The sequence below is a fragment of the Salvelinus sp. IW2-2015 genome, linkage group LG7, assembly GCF_002910315.2.
Source record: "Salvelinus sp. IW2-2015 linkage group LG7, ASM291031v2, whole genome shotgun sequence".
NCBI classification, from domain to species: Eukaryota; Metazoa; Chordata; class Actinopteri; order Salmoniformes; family Salmonidae; genus Salvelinus; species Salvelinus sp. IW2-2015.
Genome location: NC_036847.1, coordinates 15,385,546 through 15,407,385, shown reverse-complemented (window position 1 = coordinate 15,407,385; position 21,840 = coordinate 15,385,546). Strand labels below are relative to the sequence as shown.

General features: G+C 44.4%; 1 protein-coding gene across 1 annotated transcript in view; it reads right to left on the bottom strand.

Annotated features, from left to right (window-relative positions):
* LOC111966931 (plexin A3-like) overlaps positions 1-21,840 on the bottom strand; it is a 143,128-nt gene that overhangs the window by 34,156 nt on the left and 87,132 nt on the right. The window contains 9 exon segments of the mRNA XM_070444325.1: positions 137-280; positions 604-843; positions 5,453-5,546; positions 6,088-6,258; positions 6,480-6,616; positions 9,821-9,941; positions 10,099-10,247; positions 10,403-10,593; positions 11,461-11,557. Of these exon segments, the coding sequence (XP_070300426.1) occupies positions 137-280; positions 604-843; positions 5,453-5,546; positions 6,088-6,258; positions 6,480-6,616; positions 9,821-9,941; positions 10,099-10,247; positions 10,403-10,593; positions 11,461-11,557 (1,344 nt within the window).

Genomic DNA, 21,840 nt, shown 5'->3' with positions numbered 1-21,840 from the left:
CATTTAGGGAAATAACAGCACCGGGTTATGGCCAGAGCAGTTTTGACAACGTCAAAAAAGGATACTTCACAAAAAGCTATTGTTGACATAAAATACTCAAACTACAGTAAAAGGTGGGCGGGACATCTGGTCTTACCAGGACTCTCTGCTCCCCGGTCAGGTCTGGCGAATCACAGAGCAGCTGAGACTCCGAGACGGTTAACAGACAGGGCGTTTCACCAATCATCACGCTATAGTTCAGGCGGGTGTTGCCCGGAGCAGGGGGAATCAGATTCTTTCCCTGTTTTAAAAAGAAGCGTGTTGTTAGTTTTCAAAATACATTTTTGGGGGACAACAATACCTTTATCAGACTAAAGCACATACACAATAAAGTGTTTTTATGGGTCTTCAGAGTATTATCAATCCTGACTTGTAAGTCCATCCTCAGCTCAGGGATTTGTAAGTAGACATGTAGGGAAGTTGTCTTTGTACTGGTTCTGTCTCACAGGACCTCTCTTACTTTGGGCCAATACCCAAGACGCTTAATCTCTAGAGATTTTTTCTCCTTTCTCTAAACTGACAAAAGTAACAGAAAATGAAACCAAACGAACACAATCTACTTACTTTGAGTATAATGGGAGAGCCAGGCTTGACCTCCAGTATCCCAGAGTTCCCTAGTGTTTCGAAGGTGGGGTTGGGGTAGTAGGTGAAAGGTGTCCCATTGAGGACGAGCAGTGCGGCCACGTGATCCAGGATGAAACCYTACTCGTCGGGGTGCAGGCCTGACTCTGGTGCCTGGTGCTTGGTGTAAATGATGCCCGGGGCCAGACAGGTCATCACAGAATCATTAACCACAGTGCACACCTAGACAGGAAGAGGAAGGAGGAGGGTCAAACCAGGAACACGTATTAGACAAAGGGCCTTATCTTACCAAAACTAGCGCAATGGTAAATCTTAGCGCTGGCGGTAGCGCTATAGGTCTGGGGGTGTGTCAGAAATATTTTTGCTATTTTCACAGCGGGAATTATGGGCACAAGAGGTGGCGGTGGTGTGAAAGGGCTGGGTTTTGATTAACAAATAAGTTGTAGGTGTGACGAGGGCTTGACCATTCACTGGCCAATCAACGGCTTCCATGGCTTAATACTGCATGCGGTTTTCTCAAGTTGTGTAGCCTACAGTATGTTATTGACGGTCTTTGCTTTGTCATCAACTGCAATTCGTCTGGGGGCCGGAATATCCTTGTCCTAGTTTACTAAATACATAGCATAGGTTACAGTAACAAATAATACAAATAGTAGAATATATCCAGTTTTTGCTGAATATGTTTGAAGAGTTGGCAGTCAACATTGATGTAATTGCTTCCATGAGTATAGGCCATACATGTCTTGATGTATCACAATTCTTCTGAAATAAAAAAAAGACTAGGCTCCCCTTAAAATGTTATGTAGCCTATTGCATGTGTGAGTCACATTCGCAATAAGCAAGATATAGGCCTATGCACTGTTGATATGGCATTATAAGACTGAATAATTMTAATATGTTTGGAGGAGCGTGTCTTTGGTAACCGGACAAGAGGCGCCCTTTGGAAATGGGGATGGATACAAGAGAAATGGAGTATGCAGGTAGGCCTATGTGAATTGTGAATAATGAAAAAGCCTCAGAATTAGACCATTTGGAAACCTTTTATGGATAGGCTACTTTGCTAATGCATGGCCAGGACAAGGAAGACACTCGACGCATTGCTGTGGAACCAGCTTTAAGGGTAGCTCACTGAGCAGGGTTGGGGTCATTACCATTTAAATTCCAATCAATTCAGAAAGTAAACCAAATTCCAATTCCGATTCCACATTTTCCTAATTGAAAAGCATGGAAGAGAATTGGAATTGGAATTCCAGTGTACTACCTGAACTGACTGAAATTGAAATGGAATTGACCTAAACCCTGCTCCCGAGGGCTAGTTTTTCAATAAAATGAAACGGAAAACAAGCTATTTTTACAGGAAATAACATAAACGTTTCTAAATACGAGGGTCACCGACATCATCTCATCTCTCGTTCCATGATGGGCATATGGACATGTAGCCTAACTGGAGGGGGTTTTACACAAATAATAACAGTAGCTGGCTGAAACTATGTAGGCCTACAATACATATACAAAAAGGGGATGTCAGCTAGATGTTTGCGGCTCCCAAACGTAATCTTTTAATAAAGCTTTGGTGATTAAGATTTATTTAAAAGCGGTCTCACGYGCCAAACCCTTTCTTGATAGACTTGGCTACTTTGTGAATGCATTGGGCAGGATAAAAAAACAGCCTTCATTGAGGGGAGGYGAGGCTATTCTTGGGTTTTTATTCAATTAAACAAAGTGTTTCTAAATACGAGGTTCACAGGCACAAAAAGCACATTTCTCTGTTCCATGTGCATATGGGCACTGTGTGTCACGGCTGGATAGGCTGCGGTTCCACTGTCCAAATCCATGCCATAACCAACAACGTTACTGCTAAGACCTGCTTTTGGTGAGTCTTGAAGACCCAGTGGAGTGTTTTATATATATTTACACACTATGATCCCTGATCTCTCTTTTGACGAACATATCAAGACTGTTTCAAGGACAGCTTTTTTCCATCTACGTAACATTGCAAAAATCAGAAACTTTCTGTCCAAAAATTATGCAAAAAAATTCAGCCATGCTTTTGTCACTTGTAGGTTAGACTACTGCAATGCTCTACTTTCCGGCTACCCGGATAAAGCACTGAATAGACTTCAGTTAGTGCTAAACACGGCTGCAAGAGCCTTGACAAAAAAATGTGATCAAATTACTCCAGTGCTAGCCTCTACGCTGCATTCCTGTTAAGGCTAGGGCTGATTTCAAGGTTTTACTGCTAACCTACAAAGCATTACATGGGCTTGCTCCTACCTATCTTTCCGATTTGGTCCTGCCATACATACCTACACGTATGCTACGGTCGCAGGCCTCCTTACTGTCCCTAGAATTTCTAAGCAAACAGATGGAGGAGGGCTTTCTCRTATAGAGCTCCATTCTTATGGAATGGTCTGCAGACGCAGACTCGGTCTTGACCTTTAAGTCTTTATTGAAGACTCATTTCTTCAGTAGGTCCTATGATTGAGTGTAGCCCAGGAGTGTGAAGGTGAACGGAAAGGCACTGGAGCAACGAACCCGCCCTTGCTGTCTCTGCCTGGACGGTTCCCCTTTCTCCACTGGGATTCTCTGCCTCAAACCCTATTACAGGGGCTGAGTCACTGGCTTACTGGTGCTCTTTAATGCCGTCCCTAGGAGGGGTGTGCCACTTAAGTGGGTTGAGTCACTGACATGGTCTTCCTGTCCGGGTTGGCACCCCCCCTTGGGTTCGTGCCATGGGGGAGATCTTCGTGGGTTATACTCGGCCTTGTCTCAGGATAGTAAGTTGGTGGTTGAAGYTATCCCTCTAGTGGTGTGGGGGCTGTGCTTTGGCAAAGTGGGTGGGGTTACATCCTGCTTGTTTGGCCCTGTCCGGGGGTATTGTCAGACGGGGCCACAGTGTCTCCCGACCCCTCCTGTCTCAGCCTCCAGTATCTATGGTACAATAGTTTATGTGTTGGGGGGCTAGGGTCAATCTGTTAAATCTGGAGTATTTCTCCTGTCTTATCCTGTGTCCTGTGCGAATCTTAATATGCTCTCTCTCTTCTTGCTCTCTCTCTCTCTCTCTCCTCTCTCTCTCTCTCTCTCTCTCTTCTCTCTCTCTCTCTCTCTCTCTCTCTTCTTCTCTCTCTCTCTTCTCTCTCTCTCTCTCTCTCTCTCCTCTCTCTCTCTCTCTCTCTCTCTCTCTCAGAGGAGGAGGAGGAGGAGGACCTGAGCCCTAGGACCATGCCTCAGGACTACTGCCTGATGATCCTTGCTGTCCCAGTCCACCTGGTCGTGCTGCTGCTCCAGTTTCAACTGTCTCTATGCGGCTATGGAACCCTGACCTGTTCACCTGACGTGCTACCTTGTCCCAGACCTGCTGTTTTCAACTCTCTAGAGACAGCAGGAGCGGTAGAGATACTCTGAATGATCGTCCTTGAAAGCAACTGACATTTACTCCTGAGGTGCTGACCTGTTGCACCCTCGACAACCACTGTGCTTATTATTATTTGACCCTGCTGGTCATCTATGAACATTTGAACATCTTGGCCATGTTGTTATAATCTCCACCRGGCACAGCCAGAAGAGGACTGGCCACCTCTCATAGCCTGGTTCCTCTCTAGGTTCCGGCCTGTCTAGGGAGTTTTTCCTAGCCACCGTGCTTCTACACCTACATTGCTTGCTGCTTGGGGTTTTAGGCTGGGTTTCTGTACAGCACTTTGTGACATCAGCTGATGTAAGAAGGGCTTTATAAATACATTTGATTGATATAAATACATTTGATTATGAGGTTATAAATTATGAGAATGTCCTTTTAGTGTAAGAGCTGTTTGAAAATAAATTTCAGCCTGTTTTTGTGAGTTTTGGCCTGCCTGGTGASAACACCAGGTGGTAAATTTGTTAATAGACCAATAAGAACGAGAATTCCAAACCTCTCTGCCAGCTAGTTTTCAGTTTTCCCCTCCCCACTTAGACAATTCCCAGACAGTCCTAGCAAAATTATTGTTTGAGAAATTGCTCTTTACCATTTTGATTGAAAACAATCACAGTAAGGTACTTAATTGTTACACAGAAATTATTTGATATTGAGATAAAAACAGCTGCTTTGGGCCTTTAAATCTCCGTATTTGCACTGAATGAAATTGTCATTTTCCACTAGTTTTTAAGGATACACCTCAAATATTGCCACCCTCCCACCTCAGCGCAAGTAATTTGATGTTAGACAGGTAAATTGCAGAACCTGGCACAAGGGGTACTTTTTACATACGGAAATGTCCAACTAAAGTGGGTTGACATTTGCGCAGCCTTAGCGCCAGACGAAAATAGAGCCCATAGATCGAAAATAGAGCCCATAGATTACTGTGTAAAACCACACCACTGATGTTTCACTAGAATTCCATGGGCACAGTAGCAAAAGCGTATTGCATAAGACCTTGCTGCTACAGATGTGGTCAAATATATTGGCACCCTTGCACTTTACAATGGAGTGCAATGGAGCAGAATGTTAAGATTTTTCATTTCAAAACTGGTTGTATAGCTATTTTTACCCTGTAGACACCTGCAACTTACCACAGTTGAGATAAATTACACAGTAAACAAGAATAATTGTCTCCAACCAAATTCATTTAAATGTTGAATAATTTAGTCCAGGCCATTCTTTTTACTTCAAAGTGAAAAATCTCCATTTCAGTTTTGATTCGTTTCTTCTTGGTCCTGTGCAGTTGTAAATCAAACAAATACATGTGTAAACACCAAAAGTTTCAATTTCTGTAGCTATTATACACGTTAACCAACTGTAATAATCAAAGCGGTGCTGTGCAAACATGGAATGTATTATATTTGGAACACTTGCATTAGTAGTCTCTATTCCGCCATACTTGGCACGGACTTTGGGCTCCTGGATGGTGAGCAGGTTGGTACCTGTGACGGTGATCAAGGTGCTACCACTGAAACACAAACAAGCATGGTGGTTAAGAGCTATCAAGCTATGCTAAAGACCTGCTTTCATGTCAGATAGTTATTGCACACTGGTGATATGGGCAGAGAGAGAAGGAATGAAATAAGAACTTTCGTGTAGCAGAGGTGCTATTTTGCTACAGCATGCTGTTTGTATGATTTATCTTACAGTACTGTTGGGATTCAGAGGAAAGGGAAGCTCTACAGTCCCCTCAAAGGTCCCATGAATTAGGATTTTATATACATTAGATACATCATCCCCCACACTGTCTATTGTGCTTTAAGTGTCATGGTGAAATGGCTACAATGGGACTGTGTGGGCGTCTGTGTGTGGCTTTGGGGATCATGTTGTAATCTCTGTGTGTTCCTGGGTCATTACTGGCAGTAATAGATGGTTGGGCTGAGTTTCTCTTCAGGACTCTCCCAGGACCCTGGTTATGCTCTGAGAGGCTCCAGCCCGTTGGCTGGGAGAGGAGGGGAAAGGAGAGTAGAGGAGAAGAGAGGAGCCAGGCTGGGATCACCACCACTCACTTCACTATACTCCAGCTGGGCTCGATGCTGGAGATGGTGGGGTCCTCTGTGTAGATGTAGCGTGTGTCACTYCTGGTGACTTCAGCTTTGTCAATGAACAGCTTGATTGACGCGGGGCCTGAGCCAGACAGTGACGACGGTGTCACACACACAATGTCCCTTTTGGTCCTCCTGTGTGGGTTAGGCAGAGAATGTCATATAGTAGTATCTCATAGAATGAATTCACTGTCTGAAATGACACTCAAGACAATGTCATGCTGTCACACTGTCACTGTCACAGACAGAGTGTGTCCAATATGTTCAGTTCTGAGTGTACTGCACAGACAACACTGACCTACTATACTACCACAGTCCATTCCCCTGAGGGGGGGTCAAGCTGACTGACTACTCACTTAACAAACAGACACTCCTCCTGGGCGATGAATACAGTGACAGTGCTCCCAGCGTCCAGATGACGGCCTGATATTGTCAGCCTGGTCCCCCCAGACACGGGGCCCTTCTCCGGGCGCACACGGTTGAAGCTGGGGGTCTGAGAGAGGAAGGAAACTCACTGTTAAGACCCAGCACACAAAACAATTATACAGTTTTTGTGAAAAGCTACAGTACAACAAACCGATTCCCATTATATTTCTGGTAATTGCTGCAACACACTGCACTGCAGTTTAAGTGTTTTCAACAGCACAGTGACAGTGACATGAGTGAGAATGTTACTTTTTTCTGTAATTAGCTACATACATAATTGCTCGATTCACATGTATTCATTTGGCTGGGAGCAGCTTTTGGGTTCTGGTGGAATAGAACTGCAGGACTGCTATTGATTGCTTGTTTAAGGGCAGCAGTCAAGCCCATTCATTTCAGTCAGCTGCTCGCCTTGCAGGCTAAGGAGATTATAAACTAACGCCACATTCCTGTTTCACCGCTGCTTAATGCTCTGTCGGGATAGCTGGGTAATTACTGTATGTCACATTGGCAGGGTTGGGTAGGTTACTTTCTAAATGTAATCCGTTACTGTTACTAGTTACCTGTTCAAAATCGTAATCAGTAACGTAACTTTTGGATTACCCAAACTCAGTAATGTAATGTGATTACATTCAGTTACTTTTAGATTACTTTCCCCTTAAGAGGCATAAGAAGAAGAATGTTATCAATTGAACATCTATTGCAGGATAAATCAATGTTAAAGTTTACATAGCTGGCCATATATGGATGTTACATTTTACGTTGTTGGGTTGGTTATGTAGGCTTCTTCTAACCCATCGCTTTCTACTACATAATAATAATATGATAAAATTATATCTTTACATCAATATATATCATTTATAAGTACAAAAATGGATGTAGCAACTACAGATTGCCCCTTTAAGATTGCCCCAAAGCATTACATGGGCTTGCTCCTACCTATCTTTCCGATTTGGTCCTGCCGTACATACCTACACGTACGCTACGGTCACAAGACGCAGGCCTCCTAACTGTCCCTAGAATTTCTTAGCAAACAGCTGGAGGCAGGGCTTTCTCCTATAGAGCTCAATTTTTATGGAATGGTCTGCCTACCCATGTGAGAGACGCAGACTCGGTCTCAACCTTTAAGTCTTTATTGAAGACTCATCTCTTCAGTAGGTCCTATGATTGAGTGTAGTCTGGCCCAGGAGTGTGAAGGTGAAAGGAAAGGCATTGGAGTAACGAACCGCCATTGCTGTCTCTGCCTGGCCGGTTCCCCTCTCTCCACTGGGATTCTCTGCCTCTAACCCCATTACAGGGGCTGAGTCACTGGCCTACTGGTGTTCTTCCATGCCGTCCCTAGGAGGGGTGCGTCACTTGAGTGGGTTGAGTCACTGACGTGGTATTCCTGTCTGGGTTGGCGCCCCCACTTGGGTTGTGCCGTGGCGGAGATCTTCGTGGGCTATACTCAGCCTTGTCTCAGGATGGTAAGTTGGTGGTTGAAGATATCCCTCTAGTGGTGTGGGGGCTATGCTTTGGCAATGTGGGTTTGGTTATATCCTGCCTGTTTGGCCCTGTCCGGGGATATCATCGGATGGGGCCACAGTGTCTCCTGACCCCTCCTGTCTCAGCCTCCAGTATTTATGCTGCAGTAGTTTATGTGTCGGGGGGCTAGGGTTAGTCTGTTATATCTGGAGTATTTCTCCTGTCTTATTCGGTGTCCTGTGTGAATTTAAGTATGCTCTAATTCTCTCTTTCTCTCTTTCTTTCTTTCTTTCTCTCTCTCAGAGGACCTGAGCCCTAGGACCATGCCTCAGGACTACCGGCATGATGACTCCTTTGCTGTCCCATCCACTGGCCGTGCTGCTGCTCCATTTCAACTGTTTCTGCCAGCGGCTATGGAAACCCTGACTGTTCACCGGATGTGCTACCTGTCCCAGACCTGCTGTTTTCAACTCTCTAGAGACAGCAGGAGCGGTAGAGATACTCTCAATGATCGGCTATGAAAAGCCAACTGCCATTTACTCCTGAGGTGCTGACCTGTTGCACCTCGACAACTACTGTGATTATTATTATTTGACCATGCTGGTCATTTAGGAACATTTGAACATCTTGGCCATGTTCTGTTATAATCTCCACCCGGCACAGCCAGAAGAGGACTGGCCACCCCTCATAGCCTGGTTCCTCTCTAGGTTTCTTCCTAGGTTCCGGCCTTTCTAGGGAGTTTTTCCTAGCCACCGTGCTTCTACACCTGCATTGCTTGCTGTTTGGGGTTTTAGGCTGGGTTTCTGTACAGCACTTTGAGATATCAGCTGATGTAAGAAGGGCTAATTAAATACATTTGATTTGAGTCTATCAAAAGTGTGTGAGTATGTACATGTGTCCGTTAGGCCTATGGATAAAAAAAATTATCAGCACAAATTAGATTGAGCAATAAAAGCCCCACTTTTATTCCATAGGCTGGGATCCGCACCCAACAGCTGTTGCAAGAGCACATTTTTCACTGGCTGTCCACTGGTTTCAAAAACAATGATTGATAGGTAGTTTAAACTTCTTAAATTCAACCATTATTGGGTTCAAATATACATTTAGATTTCTGAACAGCCATCCACAACAACCAGAATCCATAAGCCACAAACAGCTAAATGAGAGAGCAGCAGCGTGATTCACATCAATGCGCTATGTAGATATCAATATTACGTGATATCCATATCGCTGTAGACTACACCACTGCTCTCATCCTTACCTCCAAGCGTTTATTCAAGTTGGATAATCTTTAGACGCCGACAGCAGTCGCACCATTGGAAGACATAGCTTGGACTGTAGCCTACAAAAGCCTATTCCTGCTCTATACCCGCGATCCATCAAACACGTTTGGTGTGTCGTCATAGTGGTCTCTGACTTGTGGTCAGACACGCTAAGGTGGAACAAACTTAAACTTTGATTGAGAAAACAACCATTTTTTGTTTTGCAAACATCCTTTCTGAATATWAAAGTAATCCTCAAAGTAATCGTCTAATTTTTCAAAAGTATCTGTAATCTGATTACAATATTTTTGCAGGTAACGTAACAGATTACAGTTACCGTTTTTTTTGTCATCTCTGACATGTAACATCGGCCACACTTTCATTCACAACACGTTCACCATCTGTATTGCAGCATAAGACTAGTTAGTTGCCGGGGAAGAACCACTGCAATTGGTCGGGTATCCTTCCTTCGCCTCCGGAAACGGCCAGACACTTTCTTCACAGTCATCTTTCTGGGAAGAGATGGGGTTATGTGGGGTCATACGCACCACAAAGGAGTAGGTCTGGGATGACTGAGTGCGGTACTCTGCACTGCACACCCCGATACACAGCTCCACTGGGCCACCTGGAGAGTGGGGCAGTAGCGCCTCGGCCATGTCACACACGATCCTGAGGGACAGAATACACTCAGCTGTCAGTCAAAGGCCCACTGCTTATGTTGCCTAATGTTAAAAGGAAATAGAGTTAGCAGACATATGACCAAGTATCACTAATTTACTTGCATACCATTCAAGTGAAACGCTATTGACAAAGTCACCACACTCACCTCTCAGCGCTGATGTACTCGGAGGGCACAGGGTTACAGCGAACCCCAGCCACCTGGACATGGGCGATCTCCCGCACCTGCAGCCCGAGGTTCTCCCCCTCGATCGTCACTCGCGTGCCCCCCTCTTTGGGCCCCGTCAACGGGCGGATCTGTCCATGGAAACAGGGTCAAGGTCACGGAGAAGCAATCTCCCTGTCAGCATGCTCGCACACAGCAGAAGGCCTGGGTTCTGAGGCTCTAGCCCACAGAATTAAACACAACCATACAGTATTATACACAGTATATCTCTGTGCTCCAGTCTTACCATGGTGATGCGGGGGTGACTGCAGCGGACGTTGTGCCTGCCGGGGTGCATCCAGTTCTGTTCCGGCGTCTGGCAGTGCTGCTTCAGGAGACACTTCTTGTTGTCCAGGCACCAGCCACACTCAAACGCTGTGCTGGCCTTCAGACACAAGCCACAGCTGTCCCTCTGGGCCTCACACTTATACAGCAGGGCTGAGCACAGACAGACAGACACACACAGACAGACAGACAGACAGACAGACAGACAGACAGAGTTAACACTCGTCTAAGATGGAGTCTGAGACAGAAAGGTGAGTGGTGAGGTGCGCTGCACTGTGCTGTCTGTATGTGACAGCACACGTCCTGAGCTGCTAATCTCCCTTTATCCCCTTGCTCAGCCTCGTCCTCGCTCCTACGCAGCCGCCTCGATAAAACAGGTTTGAAGGTGAAGATGGTACACAGAGTTATTGACCAGTTCAGGAGGAGAACATAATCAAATACTGTGCAGCTAGCCACATGACTAGCTCTCTCCTCTCAGCTCATCTTCGTGCAGGGCCAATCGCCCAGTGGAGAGATGGTATCTGCAGTCTGATTGTGGAGAGCTACGAGTCTCTTTCAGAGTGGCCCGATGAAACCAGTGAGATAAAGCTCCTTTGAGGGAAGTATTGACAACCACTATGTGTCCCCGACTTGCAGTTACACAAGGTGTGTTCATACAAAACATGGGACTGCACATTTAATTCTGTATTTTTTATCTCTTACTCATCTACAAAAATGTTTGTCAATTTAACAGTTTTGAAGACAATTAGAAAAAAAACTGCCAAGGCTTAATCCACATTTGCGACTGAATTATCCCACTGAATATGATTTCTTGTGGTAGCCATAGCCCCAATCCACATAGAGATGATTCAACACTCAAGTTCCACTAGAGGGCTCAACATGGGATGACCACATATTTGACCAGTGTGTCTGCTGTTTCCCTGTTGTGTGCCAGTTACGTCTTCGACTTGTCCTTTACACTATTTAGCTGCGACACTATTATGAAGAATGTTCCATTCTGAAAATGATAAAACAACATACCTTTCATGGTGGCAGGCTTGTCGATGAAGAAGTCTCCATCCCAGACGATAGAGAAGTCAACAGGCAGGTCTCCCGTCTCGTCCCCATCATACCAGTACTGCAGGAAACACACATATAAACCATGAGTCAATCATCATACTGTACTGATGGTGCATAAAGACCAATATCATTCAGAGCATGACAAGCCTTCATAGGGCCCTATTAATAAAGACAGTGGCAGTCATTCCACTTATTGTGGTTTATGACTTGGCTCATCAGTATAAACTGAGTTCATGGCTGGCATGGCTGGCTGGCACAGTGCAGTGGAAACCATAATGCTATACTATACACTATACTGTACAACGAAAAACATTTAATCTTCTCTGTGTAACAACCCATTAGCCKCCAGCCTAGCCACTAGCCACTACATTCCATAGTTGTGAGGGAGTCAGGGAAACATAGTGGCTTTTTTGACAGACTAGGCTTTGAGTTAATCTGGCTTTTTGACAGAGAGAGAGAGAGTGTTGCTGCTGCTGTGTGTCTGTCAAGTGAAGGAGGGGGTGTGGTTTTACTGCCTGTGTTTTAATTAGCAGCAACACTCAGAGCACTAAGCCAGCAGCAACCCTGAGAGAATATCGCTGATCAGCCACATTGATCCACGGCCAGAACACTTATGGGTGTTCTTAAGGAGGCGATGGAGGAATGAGGGCAGACTAAAAGCAAGCGAGGGCCCTGAATTCAGCATTAAAAATATAACTTATTTCAAACCACATTAAGATGACTCTCAGCAGATTCAAAGAGAGAGAGAGCAGCTACAGTATGACCACCAAGATGGAGATACAGTAGAACCTGATGGTTCCTGTTGAACCGTTAAGTCTTTATGGACGTATCAGATGTGACACGTTTATCCATCCATACCTAACCTTTATCCATCCACCTTTATCCATCCATACCTAACCTTTATCCATCCATACCTAACCTTTATCCATCCATACCTAACCTTACTCCACCATACCTAACCTTATCCATCCATACACCCATTATCCATCCACAGCTCACCTTTATCCATCCATACCTAGACCTTATATCCATCCACCCGTATATCCATTCCACAGCTTCACCTCTATCCAATCCATACATACCTTATCCATCCACAGCTCACCTTTATCCATCCATACCTAACCTTTATCCATCCAACCTTTATCCATCCAATACATAACCTTTATCCATCCACACTAGTCATACCTAACCTTTATCCATCACATACCTAACCTTTATCCATCCACACACCTTATCCATCCATACCTAACCTTATCATCATCCACCTTTATCCATCCATACCTAACCCATTATCCATCCACAGCCACCTTATCCATCCAACCAACCTTTATCCATCCAACCTAACCGTTATCCATCCAACTCAACTTACTCCATCCATACTAACCTCATCCATCCACAGCTCACCTTTATCCATCCATACCTAACCTTATCCATCCACCTTTATCCATCCATACCTAACCTTTATCCATCCACAGCTCACCTTTAATCCATCCACCTAACCTTTATCCATCCATACCTAACCTTTATCCATCCACACTCCACCTTTATCCATCCATACATAACCTTTATCCATCCACAGCTCACCTTATCGACTCATACCTAACCTTTATCCATCCACAGCTCACCTTATCCCATCCATACCTAACCTTTATCCATCCACAGCTCACCTTTATCCATCCATACCTAACCTTTATCCATCCACCTTTATCCATCCATACATAACCTTTACCATCCACAGCTCACATTTATCCATCCATACCTAACCTTTATCCATCCACCTCTTATCCATCCATACCTAACCTTATCCACCACCTTTATCCATCCATACCTAACCTTTATCATCCACCTTTATCCATCCATACCTAACCATTATCCATCCACAGCTCACCTTATCCATCCATACCTAACCTTTATCCATCCCACCTTTATCCATCCATACCTAACCTTATCCATCCACAGCTCAACTTTATCCATCCATACATAACCTTTATCCATCCACAGCTCACCTTTATCCATCCATACCTAACCTTTATCCATCCACCCTTTATCCATCCATACCTAACCTTTATCCATCCACAGCTCACCTTTAATCCATCCATACATAACCTTTATCCATCCACAGCTCACCTTATCACCCATACCTAACCTTTATCCATCCACCTTTATCCATCCATACCTAACCATTATCCATCCACAGCCACCTTATCCATCCATACCTAACCCTTATCCATCCATACCTAACCGTTATCCATCCACAGCTCAACTTATCCATCCATACTAACCTTCATCCATCCACAGCTCACCTTTATCCATCCATACCTAACCTTATCCATCCACCTTTATCCATCCATACCTAACCTTTATCCATCCACAGCTCACCTTTATCCATCCATACCTAACCTTTATCCATCCATACCTAACCTTTATCCATCCACAGCTCACCTTTATCCATCCATACATAACCTTATCCATCCACAGCTCCACTTATCGACTCATCCAACCTTTATCCATCCACAGCACCTTATCCATCCATACCTAACCTTTATCCATCCACAGCTCACCTTTCCATCCACAGCTCACCTTTATCCATCCATACCTAACCTTTATCCATCCACCTATCCATCCATACATAACCTTTATCCATCCACAGCTCACATTTATCCATCCAACCTAACCTTTCCAACCACCTTATACCATCCATACCTAACCTTTATCCATCCACCTTATCCATCCATACCTAACCTTTATCCATCCACCTTATCCATCCCATACCTAACCATTATCCATCCACAGCTCACCTTTATCCATCCATACCTAACCTTTATCCATCCACCTTTATCCATCCATACCAACCTTTATCCATCCACAGCTCAAACCATTATCCATCCCATACCATAACCTTTATCCATCCACAGCTCACCTTACCATCCATACCTAAAACCTTTATCCATCCACCTTTACCTATCCATACCTAACCTTTACCATCCACAGCTCACCTTTAATCCATACTCCTATCACATAAACCTTTACCATCCACAGCTCACCTTTATCCCAACCATAAAACCTTATCCCATCCACAAGCTCACCTTTATCCATCCAACCAACCTTTATCCATCCATATACCTAACCTTTATCCATCCACAGCGCTCACCTTATCCATCCATACCGAACCTTTATCCATCCATACCTAACCTTTATCCATCCACCTTTATCCATCCATACATAACCTTTATCCATCCACAGCTCACCTTTATCCATCCATACCTAACCTTTATCCATCCACAGCTCACCTTAATCCATCCATACCTAACCTTTATCCACGTTGCCTAGTGGGTAGGAGCATTAGGCCAGTAACTGAAAGGTTGCTGGATCGAATCCCCGAGCTGACAAGGCAAAAATCTGTCGTTCTGCCCCTGAGCAAGGCAGTTAACCCACGGTTCTCCTGGTGCGGATGACGTGTATGTCTCTGAATTCCTCATCAGTCCAGGGGCATGTTAACTGGAAAATCAGCTGTGGTATGTTGTTTTCATTATTAATTCAAATGTATTTTTCACCGCTTTTTTCTCACAAATTTTGTGATATCCAATTGGTAGTTACAGTCTTGTAACATCACTGCAACTCCCGTACGGACTCGGGAGAGGCGCCCTGCTTCTTGACACATTGCTCGCTTAGCCAAACCCTCCCCTAATTCGGACAATGGTGGGCCAATTGTGCGCCGCCTCATGGGTCTCCCGGTCGCAGTCGGCTGCGACACAGCCTGGGATCGAACCCGGGAATGTAGTGACGCCTTTAGCACTGCGATGCAAGTACCTTTGAACATGCTGTGGTATGTTTGACTGTGTGTGACTATTTGTGAGTGTGTATGTGTGTGTGTGTGTGTGTGTGTTGGTTCTTCTCTCCTTGTGGGGACCTACAATCTCCCAAACTCCCCACGACAATAGTAAAACAAGGAAAATTCTCCTTCATTGGGACATTTTCCACGTCCCCATGAGGACAAAGGCTATTTTAAGCTTAGGGGTTAGGTGTAGGGTACGAATTAGGGTTAGTGGTTAGTGGTTAGGTTTAGGGTTAGAAGTTAGGTTTAGGGTTTGGGTTAGGATTTTGAATGGAAATACATTTTGGGTCGCGACAAGGAAAGAAGAATAAAACGAGTGTGTTGTGTGTGTACGCTCACATGCCTGTGTGTGTGTGGTGTGTGTGTGTGTGTGTGTGTGTGTGTGTGTGTGGTGTGTGTGTGTGTGTGTGTGTGTGTGGTGTGTGTGTGTGTGTGTGTGTGTGTGTGTGTGTGTGTGTGTGCACGAGTGTGCATGTGTGTGAAGGCTTGAATCTTTGTGCAGCTGTTCTGCGAAATATCTGGGAGCAAGTCAAGCAGAGAATGCAACAGTGTGGGTGCTGAAAGGCTGAACTAAAGCCCACTGAACCTGTTGACACGTGGCTCCAAATGTTCTTACATCTCTATAGGGTCCAGTTGGTTCTGCAGGCACCAGACCATAATTGAGGTAACTGCAGCTCCCTGGGTGGGGTCACTGAATTAACTTCCCCCAATCATATCGCTTCACAGTGTCACACAACAAAAACTCAAATCAACTTGAGACCATCCTCACTCCGATCCATCAATCAGACATATAAACTACAGTTAACCTTTGTGGTCTCCGTTTTTCAGCCGAAAAAGGGAAAGTCTATCGAAAATGCCTCATTCAATAACAGCATATCGTGAAATGGTTGATAAGGCCAACAAWATTCTTCACAGTCCAATGAGGCGTTACATTTGTTCAGTAGGTAAACCAAATCAGGTTGGTGAGTTGACAGCAGCGTTAAAGCCTTGGCAGGTTCAGAAACAGATATTCATTTGTAAATATCTAGGTTGTTGTCATGCAGTCTTCCCAAGGCCCTGATAATGAAAGCCACAGGAGAGCCATACAATGTATTTCTGGAATTAATATAATATGCATTTCCTAGCCTTCTCCCTCTTTTTCAAGTGAAAGGCAGGCAGCTTTGAGGAGATTAGCGGATATGTGTAAATGGGGGGACGCTTTTGTGTTGGGCCATACAATGCAGCTTATCTCTGCCAGTCGTGAATTGATTTTCCTCCGGCCTTGGTTCCACTGGATCTGAGACTAGCGAGTGGAGACAAATTGGCCTGGTTCTGTCAGACATGTCTCTGGGATGACAACGAGGCGAGTAAGTGAGGTAATCTTACCTTTAAAAAAACAAATCCATCACTGGATACAGATACAAACTTGCYCTACCTCTGAGACAGAGACACTATTTTCATGATTTATTGTCTACTTATCCTTCGGTTTTAATGGGTTGCAAACAACTACAATGGAAGATTTTCCTTTTGATATTCCTTTTGATCAATGAAAATTGGGTCTATTGAAGGGACTAATGCGAGAGGTACACATTGTAAGCAAGTTTATTTTACTGTAGGAATTGGATGGCAGGAAGCCTAGTGGTTAGTGCGTTGGGCCAAACAAGGTCGCTTGTTTGAATACCCGGGCTGACAAGGTGAAAATATGTTGATGTGCCCTTGAGCAAGGCACTTAAACCTAATTTGCTCCAGGGGTGACGTACTACTATGGCTGACCCTGTAAAACAAGACATTTCTCTGCTGTATGTGACAAAAACAAAATTATACTATATATCAAAGACGATACACGATACGCTCAGAGAAGAGAGCGAAGAGAGAGAAAAAAATACACATTTAGAATTTGTGTTCATTCAGAATAAAGTAATTAAGATTTCAATTAAGCCATTGAACATCGACAAGGATTGACTGTAGTTATCTGCAGCGGCTTAACCATCAGTCTAAATGAAGAGGACAAATACTGTGAGTAGTAGAATTGGCTGCAACTGTGCCGTCGATGCTGGCTCCTTGTAGTGACAGAGTGAAAATCTATTTACCTTAATGATGGAGGCTTTCCTGTTTCATTTAATTAAGTTTCAAAATTCGACCGACTACAGCAGAATTACCTTTGAGAAAAAGGCCCTTTTTCCTTCTTAAACATACACAGTAATTAATAGGGAGTCCATATTAGTGAACATAAATTATATTTTCTGCAAACCAAACTTTCATCATTATGATTACTGCACGAGGAAAAAATGTGTACTTCGTCATGGTGACAGATTTAAGGTCACAAGGTTTTGGTTAAAGAAACAGACAGGGTAATATGGAATGGTCTTATTGCCCGTGAAGAATTGTGCCTGGTTCAGAGCTCACTCCATAAACACAGAATATATGACTTGCATGTTGAGGCCATGTTTGAACTTGTGTCATCATATTTGAGGTAAGTGCTTTAACACAAGAAAACCAAAGCATACTTTTCACATGATGACACCAAAGCATTCTTTGTAGATGACTTTGGGAATCTAAAAAAAATGTCAGAGCAGGGGTAACTAATGCCCTGATTTCTCAGTTAGGGGAATACAGCTGAGGCTCTCTCCCCTTCCATTGCTAGTGCCTAAAACAAACAGGATGAAACACAGACATGATGAAACAGGCTCATAATTCATGCTATTGATTGATCACCTCGTTTAGCGGACAATTTATTCCACCAAAACCCACCTGCTACAGAGCCTCACAGGCACAATCCAGTATATCCAGCCTCAGAGACTGACAGGGATGCAATACGCAACAATCAAAATAGAAAGGATAAATACCATAGCATTAGACTGCCATTTGCTATGGTAAATACAACGAGCAGGTGTAAGATAAACCTACATGAAAATATATGTATGCAGTGTACAATATATCATATCCTACTACTTAGTGTGCATGGAAGCATGTTTACATTGACCATGAGGTGACATATCCACAGTATCACTAACATGTAGATTGTTTCATGCTACATTTTTTCCATTAGTGGGGCCTTTGGTGTCAAGAGAAGGGCAGGTCATTTCCATACCTTCCACTTAGAAGCACCAAAGACGTTGATAGTCTGATTGGACACTTGATGAGAATAATAGAATAATGAGGGCATGCTGGTTCAGAAAGCCTGAAAAAAGAACATGTAAGTGTTTTTATTCAAAAAGCTTTGCCACCATCGTTCGGGAATAATGGTGTTCTTTGTGAGAGCACTTTCCATCAAAAGGGTAGTTCACAACTTGGTCATTGTGCAAAAGGCTTTACTGTACGTTTCCTGGGTAACACCGCCAATGCCTGTCGCTAAGGGGTCAGCAGCGCTTAGCAACACTTACGTCCATGGATTCATTTGGATTTCCTCTCATCTTGATACAAAAGATGAAAAGTCCCATGTATGCCGATTCAGCCTATAAAAGGTTTACATGTGTGCCATGTGTAATCTGCAACGTAAAGCATGCTGTCAAACAAAAATGCACAAAAACCCTTTACATTATCAAAGCAAATGCTTATTGAGTTTCAACGGCAAAGACCCTACTTATCATTTATTTGAAAGGCAGTGTGTATATGTGTGGGGGGTGTATCATACTGATTACTCTGGCTATGGCAGCACATTGTCTGCAGTACAAATCAAGCGGGGAAACAGATAAAAGACAGAAACAAGCAGGCATGCGTTTGAGCTGAARTACATCTACGCCTTTTGACGTGATACCAAATCACATTTCTGAAGGATATCCTACAGTTGGGGAATGTGATTGATGGATTGATGTGGATCAGCATGAATTATCATACAGTGTTATCTAATCTTTATGCATATGTACCTTACAAAAAAGGTACTGTATTTCTCTTTGGATGCAGGTGGGATGTGGGCCATGCAGGATGCACCTGCTGCAGTAGAATTTAAATGACATGTYTCCAGCAACGCCTGCAGGAAGCCAGTATAACAGCATAACAGTATCTATTCTATTTAGCTGGAGAAAATGAATGAATGGAAAAGCCAAAGTAGAGGCAGAGAGACGGAAGAGGTGGAGCATGGAAAGAGGATGGCATATATTTGACTTCAAGTTGTATGTGGGCAGAGGCAAGGGCACAACCTTGTGTTGTATTTATGCAGGATGTGCTGTCAGACATATGTGTTGTTCTGGTCTGTTCACTGGTCTGTCTGTCTGAGGGCAAACTGTTGTTATCTGTCTGCATCACTTACACAGGGCTACTCGAGATCTGTGGCAGATACATCTTTCACATGCTGAACTGCACATCACGGGTCAAATTCACATACAACAGTCCTGGAAACACACACACACCAACATGGACACACGAGCCTCAGGGCTAGTTTCTCTGGTGAATGACAGCTCTATGTACTGTATAGTGGACTTTTAAAATGTATTTACCAGGACAAACCAGCTGGCTCTAAATGTAGATAAGGGTGTACATACAGAGAGAGCATTGTGAGAGTGAGAAAGGCCAGGCAGCGGGAAACAGCAGAGAAGTGAGGGAGACGGGAGGGAGGCTTGTTGGTCCACTAGAACGGCCCCTCTCTCCCAGGGAGGGCCAGGAAGGGGCTCTCATTAGAAGAGAAGATCGTCACAGGGATAAGAGTGCTGATAAGAGGACAATTATGAGGCAGTGATGGGGTAATATGAGGGGTCTGGCTGTGTGTTTAGTTCCCATAGAATGAATCAAATCAAATCAAATCAGAGTTATATCTCTGTTAGTTCCCCCCCGAGTTCCCCCCCATTTGCATCATCAAGCAGGGCCAAAGTAGCCTGGGCGCCAGTTGTTTCTGCTCTCCTGTCAACTCCTTATGGAATTGTCATGCCAAACAATGACACGGAATACAAGGAGTGAAATGTTAACTAAGCAGACTGGTACCCAGGCTAGGGCCAAGGCTACAGCTGAGTCACAGAACAATCACTCAATCTCCGCATTACTCTACCTACAGTAACAGTTTTATTAAAGCAAGACCTGACAGTGAAATCACATCCAACTGCAACATTCAACTACACTAGAAGTTGAAGTTGCCCTGTCTGGTAAAACATACTGTCACAGCTGGTGAACATGTCCAGCAGCATGTTTAACCTAACTAACCCCCACCTCAGTGGCCTCCCATTAGAGCAAAAGTGCTGACTGATACCTGAAAGTTCTCAGTGAGGGGGAGACTAAACAGCAGATGAAATTGATTGATTCAGCATTGCCCATCTGAGGCCACTCACAATTGCATTAGCATGGACCCCATGGCCTCAAAGTCACCTGGCTGCAGCAGTCTTGACAGCCAATCGTCTTGATGGCCATACTGATTGATAGCCGTTGAGTGTGAGGGGAGGGAGGACAGCACACACCCCAGGAACTGAGTGTAATCTGCGGCATGTCTTCACTATGGCTAGATTACTATTCAGGAGAGATCCATCAGATAGGGGCAGAGCCAGAGAAGAAGGGATGATGTGGCCCTAGCCCACTGTGTCACAGGTAATCACACTATCAATTCATCTAAAAATCCCCTCCAAACAGAGAGAGGGGAGAGGGGGGGGAGAAAGAGATAGACAGAGACAGCAGGTAGTAGCTACCAGTCAGAATGGGGGAGGGGAGTAGTAAAAAKACGTCAGGGCCTGAATATCAATCTCAAAGTGTGGTTTCTCTTTCTGCCAGATTGAGATGAAGCAGGGGAGTGTGAGGGAGGACTAACATTTACAGTTTAATGTTGTATACTCAACGTTTCAGCCTGTCCTTGCGTGTGGTAAAGAGCCTCAAATGTTTACCTTTAGGTTTTTTTAATACATTTTTTATTTAACCTTTATTTAACTAGGCAAGTCAGTTAAGAACAAATTCTTATTTACAATGACGGCCTACACAGGTGAAGTGATTAACACACTAGAGCCCATCTATTTAATGCTGATTTACTCACTATATTCATAGAGCTGTTGGATTGTTCACACAGCATCTGCAGCTTTATGCTTTGAACAATCCAAACCCCAATGCCCAATCKTCTAACCTTTGTGCACTCACTTAATAATTGTCTACCACAAAACTACTTTTCAATTTCATTTTAAATGCATAGCCGCAGTGCGCGGGGCGGGGGTCAGAGAAAGACATAACGATGAGGGGGAGGAAATGAGTGGAAACAGATGGAAGGACAACAGTTGCTCTTCGCGGCAGGGTCCTCCGAAGGCCTTCACAATGTAGTGCGCCAGACAGCATGTGTCAGCCAGGGAAAGGACAACAATCAATCCTAACCCGACCCGCTGGGGAAGGGTGTGTGTGCTGGATACGTGATCCTCATTATTAAATTGCCACGGGACATCAATTGTCCTGTCAAAGGACAGTGGCCCACAGCCTGACCTTTGACCGCCAGGGGTTAAGGGGGTTAGAGGGGAGACACTCCGTGGCAGAGGGCTAGTCAACCCCTACCCAAGGAACGCTCCAGCACCTCCACCCACACCACATTCCCTTTCCCTAGGTCACATTGTCCAACCAAATTAAGACCC